Genomic DNA, 19,387 nt, shown 5'->3' with positions numbered 1-19,387 from the left:
GTCAGAAACAGTTTCTATTTGTAGATAGCAACCATGTTTATAACCAGTTTCTCTTTCTTTATTCCAAGGACTTCTGTGGAGGTAAGCTGGGGAACAGTACCAAATTTGACACTTGTAAGAACAAGAACTGGTGGAAAACACGTAATCCCTAGGCCAGGGGAAATGAAACACCCAAAGCCCTGAGATCAGACAGCCTCTATTAGCAAGTACAAGGTGTTCAACGTTGTAGGGCGATGTAAAGGATGAAAAAAATGCCAGCTGCTTTTCCGTTGGAGGCAGATAAACCCTCTAACAGCAAGGGCATTTCAAAGCCAATGACTATGTAGGGGACTAGGGAAGTGAGGCAGCTATATCATCCATTTCAGCACACTTTAGCTCACAAAATCCAGTCTGGTGTCTAACGTCGCGTTGTTTTTGTGCGAGAGAAGCTTTTGTCCTGATAGCTTCCCCCTTCCACCAGCATTAGGGTATTTTAGAATACAGTATCCCGTGCAGGTTTGAATACAGTGCTTTGTATCTAAACATGCCCTTTATTTCTAAGGGATCACTGTGTTGCAGCTGTTAATGTCTTTATGTGGCTCAACATTTTCCCCATTTCTTTAGAAATAAAACTGCCACGGACAGAGTGATGTTAATTGCTCTTAGAGCTTCTTTCTGGGTAGTGTATTCAGGAAAGCACTTGCCAGGATTGTTTGGTAAATGAATAATGAATTTGGTATCAACAAAAAGAGCGGTCTTGCGCTTGAGCTGCATGCCAGAATTGCTTCTTTCTCTGTAACTGAGACATCTGCAGAGCCGGTGGCTGCTTCAGCCGGGCTGTGTGCAAGTCGCAGCCCACTAAAGGGCAGTGCAGCCAGCGCTATTCACTGCTCTTCCCTCTCCTCCCAGACCTTTTAGGAATGATATGTTTTCTTGTATTAATTGGTCATCTGCTCTATTTTCTTGAGGGAGAGAAATCTCTCATCTTACCCTGAATGCATGAATTCTACGTGTTTCTTGGCACTGCCACACTGATTTGTTTAAAATTGCATATGGTCTTCCCCCTCAAGTTTTACTTGCATAGCTGCTTTTCTCCTAGGAATGGACTTGATCTGTAGCATTCACAGGCAATTATTGGGTTCAGGTCTCCCTAAGCACTGGAAAATCAAGCTGAGTCTTCAGAAACGATTTGTTCAGGTTATCTTCTACATGTGCTTCAAGGGTGTTTTTATTAATGTATACGTTGAAATCGTAGAAAGCAGGTGTGAGATGCAGTGCGCTCCAGCTGCAAGCCGAGTTCCTAGGTGGAAAGTATCTTTTGCAGATGGTGTTTGAGCCGTCCAAAGACACGCGCTCCAAACAGAGGGATGTTTCTGGGGCGTATCTGCTGGTATAGCATTGACTTCTTTTCACTGTCCCAGTAACAGAAACGCCTGCTCCTCCTCCCTGCCCAAAGCACTTTTCTCCTCTGAACCAAGCAGCATGCACAAACAACACTCTGAACTGCATCGCTTTCATCAAGCTGGAGCTATGTCTGGAAAATATCTCATGTCACCTACCACAAATGTCTTGAAAGAAATGTTGGTCATGATCTCTCAATCACTATCCTCATCCTCGCCAGAAATGCATTTTCTTGTGATTCCAAGTTAACACATGCCCATATTTTATAATGAAAATACCAATTGATCTTTTAACAGTGACATGAGTGACTTACGAAGAGCCTAGCAGTGTTGACAAACACATCAACAGGGAAGAGATAAATTCCCATATCCAACCTTCTGACTGATAAAGGAAATCATTCATGTCTATCAATTTGTCAGTAGAGTTCTGAGGTTGTTTTTTTTTTTTGTAATTGGAAGGAGTCAGTGCTCATGCCAGACTGCAGAGTTCATCGGCAGTATCTTAGTTTTCATGATACTGATGACATTTGTGCCTTAGAGATGCTGTACATTTATCTGCATGAAAGCCCGTATTTGTAAGATACCTCCGTTCGCCATTGCTTTTGCTTTATCAGCTGGTGAGAAGAACCACAAGTTTACGTGTGTAAGCAGTAAGCTTTTTCCTTCTCTCTAGAAGCTGCTTTGCATGAACAATGCTGCTGTGTTTGGCCTTGATATTTGCTATTTCACAGCAAAGTTGCTCTTTTTAGAGCCTGAAGCAGTGCTTTGGCAGAAGAATCTTTCTTCCCCTTTATTGCAAACTAGTTTATCAAGTGTTGTTGGACAACCTGACTGCTATCAAAACTGAATGAATTAGAGTAAGTGGGGGGGGGGGTCATTTTTGTCTGCAAGTAAATAAAATTAAAATACAAGAAAAAGTCGCGATGTTTTTGTGTAAGTGATAAGTGATAAAGAAGTGATAAAGCTCTGGAACTGATGTCAATGCTATCGAATCATAGCAGCCCGTCAGCTAAGTCAGAGCGTGGTTTCTTTTGTTAGCCTTAAGTGGCCAAATAAATTCTGATTCCTGCAGGTTTTCCAGACTTTGTTTCCTACTGTGTTCCCAGACAGTAACGTGTCAATCTGGAAATGCGCTATCTCAGTTCCACCTCTAGCAGGGACGACTTTGGATAGGTGTCTGACTTGCGATGGTCTTTTCTCTTGGAGATCCAGTTCCTTTACCCAGTTATAAAAGGGAACGTGCTAGAAATGTACTAATTTTTGGCTTTTGACAATACGTTTTGGCTTTTGAAACGTAACCGAATGCTGCAGGTGTGTGGCGGTGTCTAACAAGCATATCTGAAATCTTTTCCACCCTGGTATTGATAACTCCATGCTGTTCATTTAGTGAGTCATTGGGATACTCCTGAAAAGGGACTTCTGAGGGTCCCACTGCCCATACAGGTCCTTGTGCTGGACGGCAGGAGAGGCACAAGGTCCGTCACCAGGAGGCCTGGGCCCGTGGCTGTGTCCATCTCTGCCGCTAGACCTCTCATGTTAACGGTGCTTCAGCAAGGCAAAGCAGAGCCATGCAAGGCCCAGCGAGAGTCGCTGTGCTCAGAGCATTCAACGCTTGCCCTCGCACTATGGGCCACCAAGCGCTGGTGGTGAATTCAGGGCTGGTTTTGGTCCTGTTGTCAGGAAGGGACCTAAAGCTCTTCTGCAGGCAGCCTCATCCTTCTCTTTCACAGGTAAATGGCACACAGCTAGGTTCAAAATTCACCATTTTTGATAGTTTCAGGCAGGGTATGGGATAATTTCAAGGAAATGTCCCTAAATCAGAGCTTACTAAATGCCTCAGGAACATCCTACCCGATGTCAGCACCTGTTTGGAGGCATCTTGGTTGTTCATATGTATGTTGCTCAAAAACAGAAGTCTTTTTGCAGTTCTCGGAGCATGTTTTTGCTAGGACAGTATTTTGATTAATTCTGCAGTTCAGCTCTGAGCAACCGGTTTCTTGGGATGTGGAGCAGGCATATACTTGAAGAAAGCTCCCCAGACAGTAACTGGAGGGGTTTTTTAGGTATGTTATTTACATGTGCATTCTGCTAACTCATCCTTTTTGCTCTGGAGTCATGGATCCAGCAGTGACAAAAGCTGCAGTTGCTAGAAGTGAGCATGCTGTGGGATGTGTATGAACCACCTTGCAATATGCTTAATTACAGTGAAGGTGGGAACAGGCTGAAAATCTTCAATGGTAGATTAGCAGTCTTTTATGTAATTCTCTTACTTAAAATTCTAGAGGCACTGTGTCACTGTAAGATGATAAAAAGTATTTTTTTATTTCAATGTGATAGGTCACCTCTTCCCTGGTTTGACGTAAAGGGTGAATGTGTCGAATGTTTTGAGCAGGGTTACAAGAGATCATATAAATTTATATTTGACGGTACCAGCTGGATGTGTCCTGTTCAAACTGCAAATCTGTGTTGTATTATGCATGGGATTTTTAGTATCTCAGTGTATCAATCTGTCTCGTTAGACAGGATAGGAGGAGCCTGAACTTGAACTCACCTTGCTATGCTGATGTATTACTCCAAGGAGTATGCGAGTGGTGATGAGCCAGGTGATGACGTACCTCCCCTGCGGCCTTGGTGCCGTGTGCTGGGGGCTGGCAACGTTTGGAAGTTGTTCTTATTCAAGCACTGCTACAGTTCTGCTGGTGTTAGCCAGGGGAAGAGGATTGCTAAAGCCAGGACTCGAGAGCTGTGGGACTCGGTCTCAGAACCGAGCTTGCCAGCAGCTGCTCTATCTTAGCGCTCACGCGAGTGCTGGCCTTACGTCGACAGGACTCGGGAAGGGTCGTGGGTTGGTTCCGCTCAATTAAGAGCGTGCAGCTTATCACCATTGCGATGACGGAGCTTTTGTGTTTGTCTATCCATCAATTGCACTAGGACATGGCAGCGTGATAGGGGAGGGTGTCTTGGGATGTGCTTCCATGGCTGAACAGATGGCCAGGCCAACTCAAATGTGTCTGTACGTGCTGCGGTCAAGCTCTTGAAATAGTTTCATGCTGTTGAGTTACTTTGTCATTTGTAATCTGAGCACTTTCGCACTCTTTCTCCTTAACTGTAACATGTACTCTTTTCTCTGTTGTAGGGGCTGACGTTTGAGGAGGTAGAGAACTTCTTTACATTTCTGAAGAACATAAACGACGTGGACACGGCTTTGAGCTTTTACCATATGGCTGGAGCTTCCCTTGATAAAGGTATTAAAACTTATGAGATGGACAGAGCCTGAAAGCTTAGGGGAATGCCACATAACAAGTGGTGTTATCATAAGATCTGTCCAGTGGTCTCTTGTGGAGTTCCCTGTGACTTGTGTGGCTGTGTCATGAGCCAGTAGTGGAGTTTCTAGTAAATGTGGTTTGCTTTGGCCTTGCTTATAGATAAGGGGTCTTATCTCATGGCCTAATGCTGCCCTTACTGATCTAAAATCAAAGTAGTGGTGAGTACCTCTGGAGCATCCAGACCTGATGGAGGATGGAAGGAGAGCGCTGGGTGGGGACCACACCTGCATTTGCTTGCGGGCTCTGTCTTTTACTCGGGAACGCTATCGAGTACCCAGACTGAACGTTAAAGTATCTCCAGAACAGGCTCTCTTCATAGAACCCAATAGTTCGGAGAGAACATGGCCATGACTCAGAAGCTGGAGTTCCCAGAGAGATCTGTAACGGTATGGTTTATTGATCAAACCAAGCTGTCTGCTTCCTCGTCTCACCATACATTTCCTCCTGTGAAGTAATCCATCACTGATACGTTCTCAGGTCTGAATGTACTGAAGTTCTGTACCGTACATTTGAAAAAATCCCTTGAATTCTTCGTGGTCTCTGTTTGTCATAAATGCATGCCTGTCTTGTGACTAGATTTCTTTTTGAAAGAATACTTTTTCAAATGTCAGACTGGGAATATAACAAAAAACATAATTTTTGAAGTTTAGTGGAAACTTGTGTTCTCTACTTAAAAAGTTAAAGCTAATTTATTTAGGCAGCTGCAAAATCAAATGTTTTAGGAATAAGTTCTTTGAACTATTGCCATCTTGGGAATATTCGGACGTTAATAGGTTTTGGGGCAGTAGAACTACAGAGAGTCAAACGTGTTACATCTCTTCTGTGTGTCGACAGCCCTTCTTTGCTTTGATTTTTTTGAGCTGTTCTGTACTCTTTATTTTAGATCATTGTATCCCAAAGCTTAAACTTAAAAGAACCTGATAAGCTCTTCATTTTGTTTAGAAGAAAAAGGGAGCAAGGTATACTGTGAATCTGCTGCTTCAGAGCCCTGTCTGCAGTATACTGGCAGCAGGTAACAGCTCAGAGAATCCAAATTCCTCAGACTGTCTGTAACAAATTAGTGGTTGCAGCGTCATGTATTTGTGGAATATTTAGACCCACATACAGTTGGTAAATCATTGTAATTGCTGTTTTATTATGTGCAATTAATGAGTTTGTGCTGGATCCACAGACCTTGATCTAGGACTCCATTGGCTGAAATAAGAAACCTTGGAGAGGCTTCAGGCTGCTTTGCTTCTCCAGGAATCAGGTGGATCTGGAAACAGCAGGGAAAGGTCTAGTCAACACCTATTTGGCAATTGTAGAAACAAGGAAGGAGAAATCCCTGTTGATTTGAAAAGTCAATAAATATAAGAATTACTCTTCTTTGGAAGGAAAAAAAAAAGGATAGTTTGTGCCCCATAAATTGCTCCTAGCATAATGCAGCAAGCTCTCTTGTTATAATTTTAGAAATATTGTTTAAAATGAAGCAGGAAAAGCAAATAACACCAAACAAGCCACAGCTTGGCCAACTCTTTCTCTCTGTTTAAAACAATAGCCTACCTTAATTCAAGAGATCATAAAATTGTATTTTAATGAAGCTCAGAATAATACATAGATTACTAGTTAGTCCATCTTTGTTTTTTTTTCCAAAAACAAAATAGCAGTTCTCTTAATTCATGAACAAATCATATTTAGGAGAGTTTCCCAGCTAGCTGGCCTGGGCTTGCAGCTGGCAGCAGGGCTGGAGCTGAATTCATCACTTCTTCCCCTTTTGAAGAGAGTGTGAATTGCACTTTTTTTGGCACCATCTGCAGCCAGACTCTCCAAGCAGCTCTTCTGCTGGCAGCAGGAGACAGCAATGAGATAAATCCCTTGTATTTTAGGGCAAGGCAGAGACGCAGCTTGATAGAGAACATCAGCTAGCTAGGGGGACAGGGGAGAGACTGCATTTTCCATCAGACTCGTGGTCTGAAAATATAGTGAAATATCTGCCCCAAAGCACTCCTCCCTTCGTCGGTGAGTGAGAAATGGCCCAAAACGTACCCTGAGCCATTTGAGGGCAGACCCTGCTGTGTATTAATATTCTGTAGCCATACGGGTGATGTTTTAAAGAAGCTAACAGCAAAATGCTATTCTATAAGATTGAATTAATGGAAGATGTCTATGGTATTTGTGTTGTACGTATGAGCTTTGGAGATGGAAGGGGTGTACAGAGTTAAATAAACATAGGAGAAGGGGTTGAAATGAGGACAGGAAGGAAGGAATACCCTTCGTGGAGCCTCGGGCAAGCCGGGATGCGGCAGGGAGGAGGAGATGGTGGTAGGGAACGGCTGAGCCTTGTGCTCTGTTCCAGGTGGATCAGACAGCTGTCTGGGGAGGGTGAGGGGTTAATAGAAAACACTTTATTTGAAGGATAGAGCTTGAAATGGCTGCACACTTAACAGGGAATTTGGAAAAAGGTAGAGGTGAACTTGAAGTGCAGTAGGTATTTGTCATCAAGCTGCTGCTTTTGTTTTAGTCTACTCTGAGTTGGATCAAAGGAATAATAGTCCCATGTGAAGGCATAACTCAGCTTGCTTATGTGGAGTAATCCTGTGTAGTCAACCCTGCTGAGGCTGGAAGGCATCTCTGGAGATCATCTAGTCTCCCTGCTCAAGCAGGGTCATCTTGAGCAGGTTGCCCAGGGCCATGCCCAGCTGAGTTTTGAATGTCTCCAAGGATGGAGACTCCACAACCTCTCTGGGCGACCTGCTTTGGTTTGCCTCAGGCAAGCCCTCCATCTCATCCGCTCAGGAGCTAGGTAAAATAACATTCAGGGGAATATCGAACCAAATGCTTGCTTTGCTGGTAAAAAGAAAGGGCCATTTCCATTTATGTAGTGTCAAGTGGAAGAGTCTGGCAGCAGAGAACGTGTACGAAAGCACGGGTGAGTGTTTATGATTATTTGTGAGAAGAGTCAAATACTGGATTTGTGTCCCGCAGAGGTGAGTTGGGGCCACGAGTTGTTGCCCAGGCTGCCCCTCTCACCAATGCACTGACGTGCGTGTCCCAAAGGAGACTCTGCAAGTGCTTTGTAGCCAGCACGAGAGACCTGGAGCTCATTTGCCCTTGGGTTTTAGTGAATTCACGGTTGCAGGTGCAGCTTTGCAGAGCGCTGGCGGAATGAGGCGAGGACTCGGCAGCAGGTCTCAGTGTGACATTGTGTATTGCCCGGACCAAGCGGTTGCCCTCGACAGGTGGCAGGAGGCTTTTGACTGAAGCTGCACGAGGAACTTGAGAAGCAGCTCCGCTATATGGAGGAGCGAGATGTCGGGCCGGGCTCTGTTATTGCAGAGGAAACCTGTCTGCCAGGCTTTATAACCTGATAAGGAACCCCAGGGACAAGCTCTCTGCACACTGGCAGCTCCTAACACATTGAGTCCTTTTCCATTGAGAAATCATTTTCTGTGCTGTAATTTTTCTTTCTTTACTAATTTATGGCTGTGAATATTATATAAACAGTGGATCATTGCTGCCTTTGGTCTGGAAGCTCCTCTTTTTTTTTTTTTTTTAGGAAGTCTGATCTCCGTGACTTTGTTATGCTCACTTTGATGTCAGTACGGTTTCTGCTCAGCTGCAGGGCTGCATATGGCTGTGCCTGGTCTTGCAGGAAGGAAAACAGAAATATGCAGCATGCAGGATTCAGGGGTCTTTAACTCATCTTTGTACATCCCTGTTCTAGATGGATATTCCAGCGCATTTGCGCAGATAACGTAATAGCACAAAACTTGTCGTGATGGGTTTGAAAAGAAATTAAACAGGCATTGCACGGGATCCAACGTTTCCAACTGAAGTGCTGAAAATGAAATGTATGTATAAATCCGAGACCCCAAAGAGTCTGGAGTTCACCCTGGCTGCAGCGAGTGCTCCCGCGCTCAAAAGCGAGGCTGCTTTCCTCTCCTCGAACATAGGCAGAGGAGATGGGCTTTGGCTGAGCTTTCTCAAAACACGCGTTTGCAGACCTTGGACTTACCAGAGGCTTTTGGGAAGTGGTGCCTGGAGGTCCGTAGACCTGAGCACAGAAGTGACCCATCCGAGATGGGGAAAAATAGCCCTGAAGTAGCAGAGAGTCCCACCTGCGCCAGGCACAGGAGCCCTGCGCTGATGGGGGCAACCTCCATCGATCCAAAAACACAGGCGGCTTCTCCTTCCCCTGCAGTGGGAAATATGTTGGCTTTAAAATGCATGGGGGGGGGGGGGCGAGGGTTTAAATGCCCTACCTTAAGGAGTGGTGTTGCTTTCTGAACATTAACAAAGTGACCAGGGAGCTTATAGCGAGTGGTTTTACTCTCCTTTTAATAGCAGCATTAAAAGACCGAATTTATGGAGTTTCAAGCAGTCCGTGATGTGTGCCTGGAGATCAACTTTAGCACGAGAAGGAAAGAAGGTATCTGGATAACTTGGGCTAAAACATCTGGTTATTATTTTGGCTGAATGTGTGATTAGTCTAAAAAAAGAAGGAAAAGCTAAAGCTTAGCATGTTTGCCAGCATACTGTGTAAAATATTGCTCACTATGTGTTTCTGAGGATTTGTGTGGAAAAGATAAGTTGTATAATATGCTAAATTTGCATAAAATAAAATATGCATAAAATGCTCAGAAGACTCACTAAAGGAAGGAATGTGATTGCAGAAACTTTAGAAGAAAAATAGCTTTCCAAGGTATAAATGTCAAAATCATTTTCTATAGGCATAAAATCCAGGAGACTCTTCTGCGTAAAGACTTATGGAGCTGTCACAAACCGAAGTCCTGACAAGATCTGTTTTATGGGAGAGGTTTCCCAGAGAGAGCCTATTTCATTTTGCGAAATTGTAAAGAAATACCACTCGGAGGTTTACTTCATCAAGGTGTCTTAGAGCGTGTGCATCAAAAAGGAAAGTAAAGATGCTTTCTTGTTCATTATGACCCCTTTAAAAAAAAATGCTGCCATGTGCAGACTCTGGGAAAATAACATTTGTGCGGTTTTCCATAAAACAAGTAGCGAGAAGAACACAGGCTCTTTGGTGAGCGCCCGTCGTTCGCCGCCCCGCTCCGCCGGCGGATCGCCCCAGCTCTGGGCAGGCGGCGAACGCTGGTCACTGGATTTCTTCTCACCGGGGCCGTGAGAGTCGCTGCAAAGAGCTGCTGCAGCCTGGCAGAAATACAGCGGGATCTCAGCTTGGTCAAGCATCTTCGGAGAGGGTTTAGATTGAAATGGAGTTAAATTCAGTTCAACATCGCTGTCTGCAGAAATACAGATTGCATTTGCAGTCTGAAGTTGCTGATCTGGGATGGGAGATGACTTGCAGTGCTCGAAACAGCCGAATTTTCCATAGCCTGGGTGTTTTAAAGCACCTCTGCAATGTAAGCTGGCACAGGGCAGGTCTTGGTGATGCTGAGAGCTGGTTAGGCTGAGAAATAAGTTAAACTTTTTTATTATTATTTTTAACACTAAATCTATTTTTTTCCCCCCTTGAGCTTTATATATGGCAATGAATGACATCCCAAGGCTGCGGCAGGTGCGTGTTTACGGGTAATTATAATTTGCTGTGGCAGGACTCGCTGCAGAACTGGAGCTCTGGTTTCTATGCCTGCACACAAACCAAGTGAGGATAAAAGCTTGCTAGTACCTCTGTAGGAGACCTTAAATATTGTATTACACCTGTGTAATTTATAGTCATGCTCTGTTCTGTTTTGAGGTATGTGTAATTCTATTATAAAAGCAAAACTGTTTGAGAGAGCAAGCAGACTCGAAAGAAAAAAAAAAATAAAAAAAAAAGCCAGACCCTAGCTGCCAATTCCTGTGCTATTAAGGGTTAGATTTCCAGCTGTATAAGACAAGAATTTGCCTGTCCCCAGACACGTTCCCCCACCTTGAGGGCAGCCGGGCAGATACTAAAACCGATCTGGCGTCTCGCTGCTGCGGCCACGGCCTGTGTCGTTGCCGCTCTGCGACCAGTTTTCCAGCTTTCTCATCGCTTCTCTAGCAGCGACTCGGATGACGCCAAAGTGGGTCACTGCCGCCGTGGTGCCCGGGTGCGGAATTTTGCATCAAAGGCAATTGCATAGCTGCTCTCCCGGGACCGCTTCTTTCCTCCTTCATTTCATATTTCTGTCGCCAGCTGTTTTGTTTTCCCCCTTTCACGTTGCCCTCGGCTTGCCCCGTGTAGGAGGACACCTGAAACTGTCCTCGTTTGTCGCGTAGATCCACAGCCTCGTTCAGAAAGGCTCTGCGGGAAGGTTTCTCCCGTTTTCTAGAGCCCGTGCTCCGAGCGAAGAGGGTAGGAGCGCTCCGGAGGGTGGACGATCGTTTGGCTAGTGGGCGAGACCGGCAGAGCTTTTTCCTTTTTCTTTCTTTTCTTCTTTTTCTTGGGTTTTTTTTCTTTGTGTTTTTTCTTTCTTCTCCCCCCCCCCCACAGTTTTTTTTGCCAGAGCCTCTTCTGATGCCTCTTCCAGTGCTGCTTTCGGGTTGCCCCAGCAGTTGAGCAGAGGAGACCACCAGGTCGCTGTGATCCTCCTCCTGCGTTTGAGAAGCAGCCTGAGCTTTTCTGCCGGCGCCAGTCCGAGGGAAGGTCAGCTGAAAGCAACCGTTTTGAGAAGAGGGGACTTTCTGAAGGCCTGTCCGTATTCCTGGCCATCCATCCCCGAGTGGAGCACCCCGAGGGGCAGGGGCCTGTGATGGGGCTGGGGCCGGCCTCGCCTGCTGCGTAACCAGCTTCGCTCGGGCCAGGACGGGCTTTTGCTCGCTTTTGGGAGAGGTGTCTGCCACGCGTGTCTCAAAGTCGGTCATCCGCGTGGTAGTCCGCTCGGACGCAGGCCGGGGGTGGGAATTGCAGGATGCACGACTCAAATTGCTCGAGATTTCTTTCTTTTTTTTTCATTTCCTTTTTTTTCTCAAAGCAAACTAAATTACAAAGCTGTAATCATCTTTGTAATACAATTACAACTTGTGAACGCTGGATGCAAGCAAGAGCTAATTAAATCATGGGCTGTTAACATATTTCTTGCAGGGCTGAGCAGTGTGGTTGTCTGATGTGCCCGTTTGCTTGTGCCGGGATTCGTTCACGCCGCTGCTGCGGCTCTTCCGGGCCGATATGTGCCTTGGGGGCTTATTCTGGAGGTGGGAATTTCGGAGAGCTGGAGAGGAAGGGATGCGTGGATCTGGGGACTTCTTCTGTACTTAACACACAGATGCCTCTCACTGGTTCTCCAGGTCCTCCTAAAAACCTTCCCTTGTGCGTGGGGCAGCGTGTTCTGTGACCTGGCTGGAGGCATAGGTGGGGTTAGGAGACAGTCTCCCGGCTGTCCATCCGGCAATATTTGGGCTTAAAGCTGTGGATTTCTTCCCCCCCCCCTTTTTTTTTAGTGATAATTAAAAGAAAAATGTATTTTCTTTAACAGTGACTTAAGAATGATCCGTTCTTTTTTTCCCCTCACCAAGCAGACCCTGACCTCGGGGACAGCAGAATGCTTATGGAAGCAGCAGCTGTGTCATGTCACGCAGATGAAAGTGGAAATATAGGGAAATAACTGCAGAAGGGAACTGCATCTCGCATATCGGGAAGGGTTTGGGCTCAGAATAATTGCAGCGAAACAGCGCCTGCCGGCCTCCTTCCCCCTGCCTCCCACCTTCTCTTTAAATTCAGCTGTTTTCGTGAATTATATAGCGAAAGAAGGGAGATTTTATCTGGGATAAAGTGGCGATTTCCACTGACGAGTGCCAGGTTGCCAATCCCGGGTGTTCCTTTGCCTGCTGCCGGAGAGAGAAAGGCTCTGGCCACAGGCGAGGAGGAAAGGACCAAAGGGGCTGTAGGGACCATGACTGTAAATGCTTTTAAAAAAAAAAAAATCAAAATACTTAGATTCTTATTTAAGCAAGTTCTAATTAATCTGGCTACGTTATAGATTGGATGTTTATTTTTTCCACCTTCCTGTAACCAATTCTGACACAAAACTCTTTACAGTTTCTGAGCAGAGGCATTTTTTTTGTTATTGCTGTTTGATTTCTATTTCATGCCACTTCTCTCTACTGCTTGCTGAAGTGGAGCTCTGAGATTAAATGCATTTTAGTTGCATTCATCTCATCGGTTTTGCGCTTTTTCAGTGCCAATTTTCCATTCTTTCAGCTCTTTGGAAACGATCGATTTACATCTCTGAAAAGCTCACCAATTAGACTTGCAAAAATGTTTTCTCATTAGTGAGGGTTGCTAGATTTCTATAAAAAGGCGCTTGCAAAAAAGAAAAATCCTGTTACTTTTCTTCCCATGCACTCCTTGCCTTGCTCTGTGCACCTCACTGCCCTCGATTGCCATATAAAGTTCCCTTATCCTATACCAAAATTGACAGGAGTTCTGCTGTGAACGTAACGTCCTGCTCCGATTTAGGCTCCGAGGGTGGTTTTGACGCCGTGTGGTATCACCGGGGCTCTCGCGGTGTTGCTGTGGGATTGCTTGGGAAATTCCTCTCGCTAACAACGGCGCAAATAGCAGCGTGTTCCCGTCGACGGTGCCGAGCGTTGCAGATCGCCAGGCCTTTGCGGGCGAGCGGAGGCGGTGGGGCGACGGCTCCGCGTGGGGCGAAGGCGCCGTCCGAATCCAAGCGCTGGCAACGGGGTGCGAGCTGCGATCGCAGCGCTCTGCGACGGGCGCCCCTTCGGCGATGCCGTCTGCGGGTTCTGCTCGGCCGATTAGGGCACAAATTAGCAAATAGCGACGCAAAACCCTTCCGTTTTTTCTGAGTTTGCTTCGAGGAGCGTAGTGTCCGGCTGCCTGGCTCTTCGCCCGGCTGACGGCAGATCTTTAAACCTGCGCTTTGATTGGAACGGTTGAATTGCAGAGCTGGTTGGGGGAAGACCCGGCATGAGTTATTTCAGCAAATATTAGGTGGTGCTCGGTAGTGCTGAGTTACTTAATGAGAACTCTTTTTCACCCCCAACCTATTGAAACACTTGCCTTATACAGTATCATCTTTGCAGTACTGTTGAAAGGAGCTGCCTTCTCTATCAAGCCCATCAGAAGAAGATAAAAATGTCCTACCTGGTGTCTCCTGTAGTCCTGACCCGACTCCTCCTGATTTTGCAACCAAAGGCGGGGGGGAATTCCCATCGAAGTGTCTTTAATGTTCCACTTGAACGCAAAGCTAACACACTTCAGTGCTCACTGGCAGCCCTTTCCTCCCTCCCCATTCCTTATCGCATCAAAAAGTGATGGCTTTGAGGGGCCCGGTTCAGAGGCGTGCGTTGAACAGGCTGGGGAGAAACCTTATTTCAAACCTCTTTGAACAGCGCCCATCCTGGTGAAGGCCGTTTCCCGTGGAGGAGCAGGGTTTCTGCGCCCGGCGGGTTGCGGCGTTGCGCTAACGCTGTGCCCTTGCTTCCCTCGCAGTGACGATGCAGCAGGTGGCCCGGACGGTGGCGAAGGTGGAGCTCTCCGACCACGTGTGCGATGTGGTGTTCGCACTCTTCGACTGCGATGGTGAGTGACTGAACCTCATTTGGGGAATTGCTCTTGGCTGCATCTGCCTCCTGCGTGGGCAAGAGTTTATCCAGGTGACAAAATACAGAGAAAAAGTGACAGCCAGAGAAGTTGTCTGGGGCACCGATTGGGATTTGGTGTTGCCGAACGTTTCCTTTTCAGGAAAGCGTGTGTCGGGCTGTGTTCGCAGAATCAGTGAACAGTTGAGGTTGGAAGGGACTTCTGAAGATCATCTAGTCTAACCCTCAAGCACGGTCACCTAGAGCACCTAGAGGTCACCTAGGTCACCTGGACCTTGTCCAGACAACTTTTGAATATCTCTGAGGATGGGGACTCCACCACCTTTCTGGGCAACCGCTCAGGCAACCTTGCATCACCCCCGGAGACACTATCGTTCCTCCTTTTGCATCAGCTGAAGCAGAGAAATACTCTTTAAAAAGACAAAAATCAGTCATGAGAGGCAGATCAAGTTTAAGATGAAATTTGGAGCACTGTTTTCGCTCCCTCTTCACCTAGCTGACTTTTCCCGCTCTGCTCTTCAGCTCTGTTCTCCGGAGATGGAGAACAAACAGTTTTTCAGTTATCCGTGCTCACGTTGCCCGTCTCCTTGAGGGCCTCGCACGTTGGGCTGCATCGCATCACCGCTGGTGCTTTGGGCTCGGTGTCCCTGCCTGCTTTGGAAGGGCACCTGATGGTGCTACCTATAGCTACCTATATACATATAGCTACCTATATGTTGCCTATATATCCCTATATATCGCTTATAAAGCATTGCATTTTGGAAAAGTGCGGGCAGCTTACTGCAGAGAAAAAGCAGCTTGTCTGTGTAGCAGGGCTGCGGGCAGCACTGCTGAGCTGCGCCCGCAGATCTGGCAGAGGGCTCTTGCCAAAAATCCTTCCTTCAAAACTCATTCTTGCTATTGCCCCGATGGCACTTGGCCTTTTGCGCGTGCTGCTGGTGCAGCAAGCCACAGTCTTTGAAACGTGTTGGTGTAGGTAAGAGAGCGAGACTCGCTGCCTGGGAGAAGCCAAATTCTGCGTTTCTCCAAAACTGTCGAGTGACCTTGCTGCCTCCCTGGCCGTCCAGCACGTCCGCTGGAACGTGGCGTCTTTCTGAAATGCCTTTCCCCTTGTCGCAGCAGTGCTGCATAAACAAACAGCTGTTTGCTTGCTGATTTAAATATAACAGGAGAAAGTGCCTATCTCTTGAGCTACTTTGCTGTTGGTAGTCCCTCTTGGTCTCAGTCCCACCTGTTTCTTTGCACCATTTTAAGGTGAAGTTGAATCTTCATTTTATTTTTCTCTATGGTTCAGTGACGTTTTCTGATTAGCTCCTCAAACCAGATGATCTGATCGGAGACTAGCATAAACTGAAGGGTATCCAAATATTCTCAATTTGCATCCTCTCATAGGAGAAGCTGCTAAATATTTTGATAGCAAACCTTTTGAGGGAAAGATTGTGGCTGTCAGAGAAGCTCCTGGAAAGGAAGGAATAAAGTAGAAAAGCAGCCGCAGACCTCTTTGGTTTCACTCTGTCAGTGTTTGTAGACATTACTATGCACACATCAAAAACCTGCAGAGCCAGAGGGAATTTTACTCACCTCTTGATATGTGGCTGGAATTTCACCGTCCAAATTTGCATTTGGAAGTAATGTAGGAAAAAAAACTCTTGAAATAAAAACCTCATTCATTAAATATAACTGATGCAGTTCCTAGTACTGGCCAGAGAGTTGCTGTCTTTTTTTGATCTGGGAAGCTGGTGGAACGGATGGACTTGTTTTTTGAAGGACTGAAGAGCCTTATTCCTCAGTGCCTCCGTCACAACGGTGCCTTGAGGAGGAGCCGGCCAGTCCCCGGGGCTGAGCCAAAACGACCGCAGCGAGCCGTGGTGGGGGCGGCGCCGCTCCTGAGAGCCTGGCGCGGGGAGGGCGCCCGTCCTGCAGACGGGCGTTTCTGAGGATGTGGATGCGTAAGGCATGGAGACGAAAGGCATCGGGTTAGCCTGTACTTGTGGAGTTTCGCTGAGCACCCAAAACGGAGAGTGTCTTTCGGGTGGCGTCCCTGGGCTCGTCTTCCCGTTGGCGTCTCTGTCCTTACGACCCAATGCTAAGGTATCTGTGATTTGCAGAGGTGACGTGGGACGTGGTGTCGTGTCGGGCTAAGCAGGGCAGCGTCTCCAGGAAGGCAGTTAGATGCAGTGGTTGCGTGACCCTTGTTCGGAGTGACTCCCTGCATAAAGCTCATCCCAAACTTAGCAAGGAAGGCAAGTCTTGCCCTTACAAAGACCTGGTTTGGAGAGCTGCCTGTAGGCAGTCTTTTGGTGACAGGTTAGCCCAGTGGAGCGTGAAACCCCATTGCACGGTGCCCACCCTTGCGGCACAGATGCCAGCAGTACGTCGTGCCTCGTCCGTGCTGCCCTCGGTAAGGTTTCTCCTGACGCTACAAAAACCTCGGTGCTCCCGAAGCCAACCGTGTTGAACTTGTTGCTGCAAATAACACAGCTGCTTCTGCCCAGTGCACGTGGGTGAGAAAGGCCACGTCTGTCCCTGTGTGCTCACGCACTTTGGCAAAGGCTGGTCACAGCAGGGATGCCCAGACTGTCGTTGCTGCAAAGAAAACCTCGAGGAAGAAACCTGTGCTAAGGCGATCCTGTAGGGAGGCACGTTTCTCCCAGTTTGGAAACTGGATTGAAGGTGGATTAGCGCGTGTGTGAGCGGGAAAGGAGTCTGTGGGGTTTTATTTCTAATAATTTTTCTCCTTCTCCTAGGGAATGGAGAGCTGAGCAACAAGGAGTTTGTTGCCATTATGAAGCAGAGGCTTATGAGAGGCTTGGAGAAACCCAAAGACATGGGATTCACGCGGCTCATGCGGGCCATGTGGAAGTGCGCCCAGGAGACGGCTTGGGACTTCACCATGCCGAAGCAGTAGCCGGGCAGGCGGGAGAGCCCGTCTTCGTGTGGTCCTGGAGCCCGTCTGTCCTGCAGCGCGCCCCGCCAAGACCTGCAGGAGCCCCTCGCTGGTGGCACTGTGCTCTGCACCGATCCAGAGCCAGGACTGTTGATAACTGGAGATTTTGTAAACACTTTGGTAGAAATTGAAGCCTGCTGTATCTGCTGCTTCTGCTTGCCTCTGCTTTTGCTCCCTTAATATTCCTGTTTCTCCCTCAGGAAAAAGACTGTTTTTAAGCCACGGCCACGATGCACTCTGTGTCCTGCAGAGCTGGGCATCGAGCTGGTGGGCTGCACCCCCGGTTTTATGTAATGGTATTACAAAACAGCATGCTTTTTATTTTAAATTTTCAGATTGCTCCTATGAAAGAAGCCCTAGGATTCCTGGAAAGCTCATCCCGGTTTTTGCTCATGAGACCTAGGAGCAGAGGCTGAAGCAGAGAGGTGGTGAGAGGCCCCAGGAGTTTGGTCAGCTGAGCACTTAGCACCTGCTGGGACTCTTGGGGGTTGGAAGGGACATGTGTGTGCGCAGCTGTTAACAACAAGTTTAGAAAAGAAAAAGTCAAAAACTTGCTTTCCCACCTTCTTTTCTGCCCTGCATAAGGTCTGTAATTCTCTTGATTAAAATCAAGAGGGAGTCCTCTCCCTGGGGAATTGCTGTTCTGCAGAGGGAACAGGCTGAAATGTGTTACTTGGGGGTGCTGTCCTGGTGCAAAGCACTGCGCAATGATACTGCTCCCAGCACCAGTGGGTGCTCGTGGCTCATCTTTCGACTGCACTTTTGGCACAGTGTTAAATAAAGGCGCCCGCGGAGAGAAGCGGAGGTTGTCCTTGCAGGCTGGAAGTGCCGACATCACTTGAGCTTTGCATTGTGTTACTTGTTCTTACTGTTTTGTGAGGATTTGGTTTTCGGGCTCTGCAGCATTAACTGTTTCAGGTGTGCTGCTCGCAAGTGCAGCAGCCGCTGGTGGAAATGCGTTTGAAACAATTGCTGCTGTCCATAACCCCGGGGCCCTGCTTTTGCCCTCGGACTATTTGTATGCTCTTGAAGAGCCCTCGTCCCCTCTTGGGCAATCCCCCAGCTCTCCTGTGCTCAGCCCGTCCCTCCTTGGCAGGGCTCTGGCTCCAGCGGGCCCCTCCTGGAGCGGCTCCTGCTGTCTCCCCGGTGCATGCAAATAGGGGTTTGGGGCTGCTGAAGCAGCAATGGAGGGGAAGAAAAGTAAGGGAAATCCTTTTGCTAGCCCAGGCCTCAACTATGGCCCTTCTTCGAGGGAGGGTGGAGGGCCAGGAGAGCAGCAGCGAGGGCTGTGCCCCCGGCTCGCGTGGGGCAGCTGCTCTTTGGGCTGTGGTTCCCTGCTGCCCTGCTTTGCTGCTGGTGCGTCAGCAGCTGCGAAGCAGCCGCAGGCGTGCAGGTACGGACAGGCCACGTCACCTGTGGCCCTGCTCTCTCGCAAGCAGCTGGAGGAGGGCCGGAAAGCTCAGGTGTTTGCCCTGCCGAAGCCTCTGCTCCGAGCTCTGGGAAAGGCTGCGCGGCGGCGCTCGACGGGACCCCGGCTACGGCTTCTCCGCAGGCCCAGCGTGAGCGTGACTGCCCCTGCCCGCCCTGCCGGTAATGCGAAGGGGGACTGTGCTGCCCGGCTTCCCTGACTGCCCCTGCCCGCCCTGCCGGTAATGCGAAGGGGGACTGTGCTGCCCGGCTTCCCTGAGCATCCCGCGGCACGAGCGACCGCGCTCAGGACTGTAGCTCGTGTAACTTGGCAGAGCGAGAAGTAAAGAAGGGCAAACTTCCGCCCGCGGCAGCTAGAGGGCACCGCTGCTCTGCTTTCGCCAGCTTTTTTTTTTCCCCTCCTTTTTTCTGTGCCCAAGTTAATAGGAAGCGTAGGAGCAGTTTCCTGCTGGTTTTTTCCTCCCCACTCTCGGGCCTGGCTGCACTCGTGCGGTGCCTGCTGCCGCCGCCCTGGCTTTAGAGCTAGCGATTGCAATTTATGGGTGGGCAGTGTTGGAGCTTCCTTCTGGGTTTCAGCCTTGTCGTATGTTGTGTGTGTGTGTGTGTGGGGGGGGTTATTAGGGCTTAACGTGTTCTCCTGCCTCCTGGGCGCTGCCGCCTCCTTTCCTCCCAGCCCAGTCCATTTATTCGCCGCGGCGGGCGCTACCGCCACTACGGTAGCTGCGCCTCTACTCCTGCCAGTACGGTAGGGCGGTGGCGGGGCGGTGACGCCATCAGGGCGCGCGCGGGCCGCGCCCCGCCCCCTGCCGTCACGG

At 48.3% G+C, this 19,387-nt stretch overlaps 1 protein-coding gene across 2 annotated transcripts in view; it reads left to right on the top strand.

Moving 5' to 3' along the window:
* The window catches only part of MICU1 (mitochondrial calcium uptake 1), a 117,729-nt gene extending 99,748 nt beyond the window's left edge, over nt 1–17,981 (top strand). For both annotated transcript variants that reach the window (XM_062580366.1, XM_062580365.1), the window contains exons 10-12: nt 4,516–4,624; nt 14,088–14,177; nt 16,945–17,981. In XM_062580366.1, the coding sequence (XP_062436350.1) occupies nt 4,516–4,624; nt 14,088–14,177; nt 16,945–17,105 (360 nt within the window). In that variant the 3' untranslated portion in view covers nt 17,106–17,981. The remainder of the gene's footprint in view (nt 1–4,515; nt 4,625–14,087; nt 14,178–16,944) is intronic.
* The last annotated feature ends 1,406 nt before the right edge of the window (nt 17,982–19,387 follow it).

The sequence above is a fragment of the Rhea pennata genome, chromosome 7 (assembly GCF_028389875.1).
Source record: "Rhea pennata isolate bPtePen1 chromosome 7, bPtePen1.pri, whole genome shotgun sequence".
Classification (NCBI taxonomy): Eukaryota; Metazoa; Chordata; class Aves; order Rheiformes; family Rheidae; genus Rhea; species Rhea pennata.
The sequence above is the reverse complement of the archived record's forward strand: the minus strand, read 5'-3'. Positions and strand labels throughout refer to the sequence as shown.